The sequence below is a fragment of the Rissa tridactyla genome, chromosome 5 (genome assembly GCF_028500815.1).
Source record: "Rissa tridactyla isolate bRisTri1 chromosome 5, bRisTri1.patW.cur.20221130, whole genome shotgun sequence".
In the NCBI taxonomy this organism is placed as follows: Eukaryota; Metazoa; Chordata; class Aves; order Charadriiformes; family Laridae; genus Rissa; species Rissa tridactyla.
The window spans coordinates 72630392-72639862 of NC_071470.1; the positions used below are offsets into that span (position 1 = coordinate 72630392).

A 9471-nucleotide genomic window follows, 5' to 3' on the forward strand; every position below is an offset into this window, starting at 1 on the left:
TTTTGTTGTTGTTACCTTTTTTTTAAAAAAAAAAATTCTTACTAAATTAAAAATGACTGAAACTAAGTTTGGGACAGGAATTTGTAGCAGTTTGATTTTTTTTTTTAATATTTTTTTAAATTCTTATAACCATTTTCAAATACAGACAAACTTAGTATTAATTTCTATGATACGTAGAAAACCTACTGTGTTTTATTTTTCAAAAAGATTTTTTTAAACATTAGTAGACATGTATGAAAAAGACATTTTCCATATCTACAGTTCAGTGCTGTAAACCATTCACATTGGCGTAGCTCAGTGCAAAATAAGTTCTACTCGAAAACAACATGATTTACCACTTAGCGTAACATATCGTCTGAGGATTTGACTAACAAAGCTTTGCAATTAAAAATCCTGGAATAAACAAAGCAAGATAGAAGCAGAATAGGCTACCAACCACTTTTTTCCTCCTTCCACCATTCATGTTGGAAACTGAAATAAAGAACCATCTGGTCATCCATTCTAACTAGGGACGCTGAGGCATGGCAGGGGAAAAAAAGGGGAAAAAAAATCCTGCTTTGATTTTTAGGAGGGGAGAATTTAATAAAATTTACGTACAGGCGCTTAAAAAAAATGAACAGATTTTGCAATGTACTAGATAGTCCTCTTCCCCTCCCCAGCTTACACAAATTGTTAACCCCCTAATGAAAATACTAAAATTAAATTAGAGGGAATAAAATAATAATTTTGCTTCGAATCAGTACCTTCATAACAGCCTGTGGCTACTGTTCATAATATCCCTTACGTAAGTAACTGTGCTTTTATCACTTAAACTTTTAAGCCTTTGTTCAAAGGTGTCTTCAAGAAAAAGCTAGCCACACTATGTTTCTTAGCATTTGCAGACGCTAGAAACATTTGGATACAATTTTGAGGAATAACAGGTTTAAACCAAGACACAAAGTAATTAACCAAATCATTTTTCAATAGAAACTACATGCATAAAAGTATATATTCGCATAAAAGTATATATTCACAAAATTCAAGGACCTCTCAAGCTCAGTCAAAAACATTTGAGAGGAAAAAAACCAAAATCCAGTTACCCATCAACTTCAACAAAAGCACTGCTTTCTAATACAAATCAAGTTTAACATACCTGTGGATTTTCCAAACATTTTAAATACTCTTCAAATGGCCCCTCTATGAACTGTATTTAAAAAAAAAAAAAAAAAAAAAGAGTAATAATTAGTCATTTTTATTAGCGTAGCATATGGAATCCCCAGTATATGACTGACTACCAATGGGAATGTACCATTGGAGATTTAAGACTATCCTGACCTCAAAGAGCTTACAATCTAAGTATAGAGTGATGTCGAGATGAGAGAATAATTGGTCAAACATACAGGTCTGCATTCCAGAAAATAACCACATAACCAGCTTTTGGAGTCATCACACAATCCAAAATCAAACCATAAAAAGCGCCAAAAAGAAATCCAGCAGCCAAACGGGAAATCTGAAAGAAGGCAAAGATGCTGTCAAGTAGACGTTTATGGACAATTCACTCCAGGCATATACAGCATCACTGGAGAGAGCATGTGTGGCCTTATTCAAGTATCTTGTTAAAATAAATAGGCATCAATGGACAATTGGAAATGGGAGTCACATTTCTGTAGTAACCAAGCAGCAGTAAGACAGAGTATAGGCAAGCCATAAAGCACTTTTTCCTCTTTTCTGTATCACTTCAAACTGCTTTTACTTTCAGTGAAAGGATGAAAACAATTAGGCTACACTGCAAGTGACAGGCTAAGAAAGTAATCCTTCAGCTGCACTCCTTAACACGCATGAAGAGACCAAATTCACATTTGTCAAGGCCTGAGAAAGATGCTGCCGTAACTGAGACACCATAACTTCAAAGTGGTTCAGCCATGCTGGCCAACAGAGAGGCTGCACTAAGAAAACGCTATTTAGACACAATCTGCTTGATTTAGTCAAAATAAAGATCCACGGAGGTCCAAAGAAGTAATTCCCATTATGAACTTAAGCTACAAGCAGGATGGCCTCTTTATCCAGTGATTAAGAAACAAAATAATAAGGAAAACTGAACAGAGTACTGAGATTAAAAATTCTGCTTTAGCCATTTTGAACCTGGCTGGACAGTGTTGTTCATGAGAACAATCAAAAAGTCTGCCCAAAATTTTTAATTTAGACAGAAGCAATGAAGGTATGAAGTTAAAAGGTGGATCACTAAAACGTGTGTCAAAATGACCTAAAGATAATGCACAGAGCAAGAAAGGAAGGGCACCAGAAACTCCTCATAGAAAATTAAAGAGTTAAAATAGAGAATAAATACAGAACAGGAGCAATCAAAGATAACACTTCAAGAAAGGATAAGGATGAAACTGAAGATGGTGCTTACACAGGAGTCACATGACACTTTGATTACAGTAGTATCAATGGAATGAAAGAGACAGAATTCCAAGCTGAAATGGTTACAATAGACAGAAGAGGAACTTCAGTGAGTACCACCAGTACAGGTCAATAGAGCATAACTACTAAGGTGGCAGATTAGTAAATAGCTGAACTAAGAGATTAGGGACAGAGGCATTTGTTGTTTGTGGTATTTGTTGGGGAGTTTTTTGTGCTTGTGGGGTTTTTTTGGTTGGTTTGTTAGGTTTTTTTTTTTTAAGAGAAATAAGTTAATGATATTTTCCAAATGGAATGCACAAATTAAAGTAAGAGATACCGGGAGCAAAGGAGATCAGCAGAGCTGCAGTGAGGTACCTGAGGGAGTAGGAATGCTAGGAAACGAGAACAGATATGAAACACCTCAACCTTGTACATGGAACAACTATTCTGAAAATCGACAAGAAGCTTTTTTTAAAAGGGACTTTTCAGAAGGGCAGCGAGGATGGATAGAGGAGAGGTCGTATCACTCGCATAAAGTCTGAGGAAAAAAGAACAGCAAGACTGGGAGTTTTGAGGACAGAGACCAAGATAGTAAAACCAGCTGAGGTCAACAAATACATTTAGGCTCGAGAAGGGTCATGGTATTTCCAAGAACTACACAATGAAACAAGAAAACAGAAGTAGAGAAGCAGATATTGGAGTGAATGGAATAATACTGGAAAGAAAGAAATTTAAAAGTCAGTGGTGGCAGGGAAGAACAGAGAGATCTAAGAGTTGGTAAGTCCTCAGATGGACTGGAAACAAACAGTCCTGGCAAACGGAAACAGTCAAGTCAGAGACGCATTCTCCCAGAGAAATTCACTGTATTTTACATCATTCATTTTTGACGACTTCCACATTAACAGGGATCAGTCACACTTGAGCTTAGTGTACTTTGTCAGAAATTATAGCAAATACACAAACTCATATTTCTGCTTTCCTTCTCTTCCCTATGCCAACATGCATCTAAAGCAGACTTTTTATTTTGGGTCTGGGTAAATTTAGAAGAGAAAAAGAGAGCTGAGTAATAATCCTCTAGTAATAAATGCTTACACATACTCCTATTTTGTCTATCCTGAAAATTAGTTAAATTGTATATACACTCAAATACATACGAACACTAACAGGAGCATCATTATTTATTACCTTTCTTTTAAAAGGAAGAAAAAAAGGATTTTTTAATATTAACACTGATGACATTTGCCAAGTATAGATCAAAATCAAAATATTTTGTCTGTGGCTGATGAAGGAGAACTTTGTTACAGATGTTTAGAAAAAAAACCATGGTGGCAACGCATAATAAATTGTAGACCCCAAAACAAATTTCACTGATCTGTCAAATCCCTCATATATTGTAAAAGCAATTAAATAGCACAATAAGAACATGTTATGACCTTATGACCTTTACGCTTATTTTAAAGTAGGCATTATACTACAACAGAATCCAGATTTTGGTAGCTCCACTACAGCCTATTAAAGTTTAAGAAAGTTTTTTTTTGTTTTTTAATGGGCATTAAAAACTCTTCCCCACTATTCCCACCCAACATCCTTCCAGTCCAAGCAGTATGCAGGTCTTTCTCCAGGCTTATGAAAATTAGTTACTACACACATGTGCCAATTAATTTAAAAGCACATTCACTTTAAAAATCATTACCTAGTATATAGCTATGATGAATACTGTCACAGACAGCAGAATATACCTTAGAAAAGTGGAAGGAATAAATACTTATTTAAATGCTCACAAAGAAAACAGAAATACTTACTGCTTCAAATTTCTCCCTATTTTTCCGAAGATAGTCTACACAAGCCATCCTAACGTCAATATGCCGAGACTGAGAGTGTAACACCTACAAAGGGAGAAAGAGAAGAAAGTGACACTGATTCTCAGGAGTATTGATGATGGGCTATAAATAAGTAACGGCTGTTGTCTAAATACAGGTTTGGAAATACTCTAGTTTTGTTTTTAAGAATATTTTAAATGCGTATTCATTCAGTAATAACATCTTTATGCAAGTGAATCTTAACCAAAAATTAAGTAACTGCAGAATTCACAGATTTACTAAATTCAGACGTTCAATTTTATGAGGACTTACTAAGCGAAAAGAGTAGCATTTGTTGTCATTCTTTAACCAACTCCTTTGTAAAGGACTTCATTTAATTGAAGAAGTGAGTAACTGCAGGAGTGGATGAGGAAATCAACTACCGACATGCACTCATTCAAATGAAATCCAACCAAATCTAAGAAAGCACAGGGTTACTTTCTCTTAAGAGGTGTAGGTCTGTTGCCCAAATACTGATTTGGAAGCCAGGAATTCATATCCCAATACGACACCTGCATTCTACCTCCTGTTCAAATCTCTAATAGAAAAAAATCTTACTTTCATCATAGGTTCAGAGTTACCTCTAATGTGACTTTGTCTCATCCTCACTACAACACAGGGAAGCTCCAGTCAATTTAAATTGCAGCTTCTCTTGCAATCCTTACACACTACGCTCAATTTAAAACACTTCCAAATTCAGATCAGTTCAGTTTTTCTGCATGAAGAGTACAGAGATTAGGCCAAATTTGTGTATAAACACCTACTAACTCTGAATTAAAGACCTTCCCTTTGATAAAATAAAAATGGGATGTTAAAAATTCAATTAATAGTGGGAAAAAAGTTCTATATACACTGTAGTGCAGGAGAAACCTTCTACATATATTAATTAAAAACATCATAATATCAATGTACATATCCATTAATTATTCCCTTGAAATAAAAAAGGGCTCACTTCAGATCAATAGTGTTTGCTTGTCTGAACTTATAAATTCAGTGGGGAATGTAATTTTAAAAAAAAAAAAGTTAACTGTGTATAATTAGCACAGGAATCTGGGCTGCCATAATCAGAAGCACCAGAGCTCCCACTGGTGTTTCTTTGTATTTAAGACAAGATGACGCTGTCACTTTTTTTTCCTTTAACAGCAACACTGAAATGGGGGAGGGGAATTCAACAGGAAGAACTGAAAATAAATTACTCACTTTCTCTAATTTTGTAGTAAACTACTTAACAAAACTAAGAACAAGACTTTTCAGTTCTTCCCACTAAACTCCTCTTCCTAAATAGTCTCATATAATTGTACACAAATGTTGAAATCTTACACTGAAAAAAGATCTGAGGTGGCAGTAGAAGGTCAAAACAGGTAACAATTTCTCGATGACAGAAGTCTGTACACACAGCACTTCTCTGCCAAGTTAGAATTTATTTATTTTTCCCTGGCTCACGACTGTGTAACCTTAACATACACTTGTCTGCATTTTAACACTGATTATCACCCACTAATGAGATCCACTTCCCACGCTTTCACGCAAAGCAGCTTTAAATAAGCAGTTACCTGCTCGGCCACAGCCCTGAACAGACAAGATCCATCCTTGGCAACTCTTTTTCTGTACAAGCCCTGAGATCGCAAGTAGCAGTCCATGGAAGCCTCGCCGGGAGTCCCCACGCCGCTGCCTTGATAACTCTGCTCCCCGCCGTCGGCTTTGCCCGCCGCCTCCATTTTTACCGCTTCACGCTGGGGAGGAATGGCTGCACCTCTCTCCTAGCCCCACATGGCGAGGTAAAGCCACCGAGCAGTTCCAGGGCCGGCTAAAGGGAAGAGCAGCGGGTCGGGGAGGTGAGCGCTGCCCCCCCCGGCACTCGAAGGAGCAGCAGCAATAGGAAAAGTCGCCGGTCTCACGTTAGCAACTTGCATGTGGGAATCCCGGAGAGAAACGGCAAAGTTTTACTTCCAGCTGGGTAAAAATATACGTCGCTTCTAAGGCTGCTTCTCCGCAGGGCCGGGCCGGGCCGGCAGCTCCCGGATCCCCGCTGCGGCGGGGTCCCGATCCCGCTTCTCCCTCGGGGCGGCGATTCCCGGCGAGTCCCGCAGACGGCCTGCCGGGCGGAAAACAAAAGGGAAAGGACATGTGCTACCGCCGCCGGCGAGAGGAGGGGGAAAAGAAAGAAAGAAAAAAAAAAAAAAAAAAAAAAGAGAAGCGCAACCTGGCGTTTATTTTCACTTTCGTCCCGGGCGCTGCTGGGAGCGGTAGTCCCGGAGGGGGAAGGAGCCGGACACAGAGCCCGGGAATCATCCCCGCAGTGGTCGGGGCTTGGCTGTTAGCACCCGGTCAGGCTCGTCTCATTCCCTAACAGCTTTTTTACTTTTACAACTAACATCGGGTTGTCCGACACCCAATCCATAGATATGTGGGCTTCGTGGGTTTGGTTTTTTGTTTGTTTTGGGTTCCCCCCCCCCCCCCCGATTAGATTGTAAGATTATTTTTGAAATCCATCCACTTACAGGAAAGAAGATGGACATAGAACTGGGCTAGTAAAAGCACGGTTAATTAAAAAGGGATAAAAAAAGCCGTTCAATACTTTCAATACACTACTTTTTTTTTTATATACCACTGCTAAGAAGCAGCAATTGCATAACTAAATTTTGCTTGCCATTGTAAACAAGCTTTAGAAGATTTGCATGCCCAAAACGTGACAAGAAAGGAAGCTTTCCAAACTTGTAAGGTTGTGTTGGTTTTTTGTTTGTTTTTTACTGTGGTTGTGTGACTTACCTAGGAGGAAGAGCTACAAAGCTCTCAATAGCACCAGCAATAAGTAAAATGCTGCCAGCTACTTCTTGGCTTAAATGAACAAATTTAGATGCTCACGTCACAAAAGAGTGACGAAGTCAGAAGGAATGAAAATCCTGATTTTTACTTTCAGCCAACAGTAATAAGACCAGGGAGGGTGGTGACTTGAGCTGAAATCTGTATGTAATAAGTGATTGAATAAGCAGAAGTTACTAGCCAGGCTGAGTCCACTATTATAGCAGCTCTGCACAAGCAGTATCAAACACCCTTCTCCTAACAGAAGCCCAGGTTTGCCAGAAAGGAGTTGGTCTACTGGAAACAAAAGCAAATTCCCAGGGATCTCTTTAAGCAAGGAAAATCTAAACTGAGAGAAATGAAAGTAAAGCCCTATCCGCACCTGAACCTCCAAGACACAGAGAGCTGGTTAGGCAGTGCGGGGATGTTTGAGACAAGGAGCACGAGGTAAAAATACTAGCAAGGGACTGGAGGGAAGGCTCAAACTTCTCACCAGAAGATGGGAAAGGTCATCTAACAAGACTGAACTATAAACAGTTGCTGCCACTCACTCAGCTACCATATTCACTGAAGAAACTCAGCCTAACAGAGTCATGCACATGAGAAGGTGCTTCTTCTGTGGATAAAAGTGATTTGTCAAGATGCTTTTGAGACCTATCAAACTAGCATCCAGTTACAGAGTTTCTTCAGAATATTCCCATTCTATCCTCACTCTATTTGTCACGGTTAGAGACAGAACTATCCTCTAACACATTCACAAATTTATCTTCCCTCATATTTGAGCCTTTTGTCACCGCGATTCTAAAGGCTGGTTAGGGGAGGGGCAAACGCCTTTTGTCACATCTGTTAGACTCAGGAATGCCTCTACACACGAGGTCATCCAGTATGTAACAGAATGTAAATGTAGTTCTGGTAAGTGAATACACTGAGAAAATTAAACAGTTAGAGCCATATAGCTGTCACTTTCCTAAAAGCCTCCTCTTTTTGCAATCGAATGCTGAAGTCAATCAGGCAACAGTGACCTACAGATATTTTTTTTCCAAGTAGCGCTATACAAGAGGCAATCCATTTCTAAAAAGCTGAAGTTCATGCTGAAGAAATCTAGCCTGTACATGCACAGTTTTTATGGCATATGGGGAAACGCATCCACTGAAAGACATCTGAAATACCTCAACGTTAAAATAAATGCTCCATCAAGGTAACAATGGCCAAATTATAACTCATGAGCTATTACAGATGCTGTCACTAGCAAGCGGCTTCATTAGCACTTCCAGCCAGCACTCCTGCCACTGGCAGCAGCTCCAGCCGCTCCTTCTTCCTCTGCACCAACCTCTATGGCCCACACAAGCACTTCTGCTGCCCGTGCACTGAATCAGCTCAGGAAGCTGACTCAAGATAAAAAAAAAAAAAAAAAAAAAAAAAAAAAAATCAAAAAAACACCCTACAACTTTTATTTTTCAACAAAGATTAGTTTTGTGATTCAGTTCAGGGCCTGCCTGGGCCAGCAAAAGTAGGGGCGAGGTGGGAGGGAGTGTTAGGAGCAGCCTTTACTCATCCAACTGCAACCTTGGAGAGAGGAGACTGGTTTTCCCCAGCTTTCCCGCCCGCTCTTTCCCCGCTTCACACAGCTCCGGTTCACCAGAAGCCGCCACCGCCTCCCCCCCCCCCCCGCCATCAAGTCCGCAAGCCTGGGCCTGGGCGACCCCAGGGGGCGGGGGCGGCCCCTCGGCCTGCAGCCCGGACCCACCGGGGCCCAACCGGCTCGGCGGCCTTCCCTGCGCGGCAGGGGCTATGAGGCCGGGGCTCACCACCCGGCGGGGCCCGCACTCTTCCCTCACCCGCTGACGGGCACTTACCGACGGAGGGGCGGGCAGCCCCCTCTTCCTCTCCTCCCCCCGGGAAACGGCCGCGACGGCGGCACCACCCTCGCCTCGCCTCGCCGGCGCAGGCACTTCAATCTCCCGCGGCAGCCGCCCCGCTGGCGTCGCTCCCCGATGATGCGGCCGCTGCCGGCCCCGTCCCGGTCTCGCCCTCCCGCCTCGCCGCCTTCTCATCACTCTTGGCCGCACGCGCGAGGGAGGGAGCGCCCGCCCGCACCGCTCCCCCTCCGCCCGCTGTTGGTTTGTCCCACCGACGGCACCTGTGCCGGCTGCTGCGGCCCGTACCATTTGCCGCAGAGGGGAGGACAAGAGGCGGCCGGGGAGAACGCCCAGGTGCCGGAGGAAGGAGCGACGTTTCGCGCGGGGCTGTCCCTCTTGGGCTCCGCCGCCGGGCGGCTTTGAGGAGCTGGATGACGCTGAGGCGAGCAGCAATCGCCTCATGTCCCTAGCCGCAGCCTGCACGCAGTGGTACAACCCGGGAAACGTCTCCCCCCCTCCCAGCAGGTCGCAGTGCTCGCGTCCAGCGCCGCTGAAGGGCGGGAATGGCG

At 42.2% G+C, this 9471-nt stretch overlaps 1 protein-coding gene across 12 annotated transcripts in view; it reads right to left on the reverse strand.

Annotated features, from left to right (window-relative positions):
- OTUD4 (OTU deubiquitinase 4) overlaps positions 1-9141 on the reverse strand; it is a 36147-nt gene extending 27006 nt beyond the window's left edge. For 5 of the 12 annotated variants that reach the window (XR_008466770.1, XM_054203971.1, XM_054203972.1 and 2 more), the window contains exons 1-4: positions 8900-9129; positions 5795-6336; positions 4185-4268; positions 1133-1183 (exon numbers count right to left, since the gene is read on the reverse strand). Coding sequence is in view for 11 of the 12 variants with exons in the window: in XM_054203971.1 (XP_054059946.1) it covers positions 1133-1183; positions 4185-4268; positions 5795-5959 (300 nt within the window). In the remaining variant the exon portion in view is untranslated. Of the gene's footprint in view, positions 1-1132; positions 1184-4184; positions 4269-5794; positions 6337-8899 lie in introns of all 12 variants that reach the window. The other 7 variants (XM_054203977.1, XM_054203976.1, XM_054203974.1 and 4 more) reach the window with 3 other exon arrangements.
- Between the last annotated feature and the right edge of the window lie 330 nt (positions 9142-9471).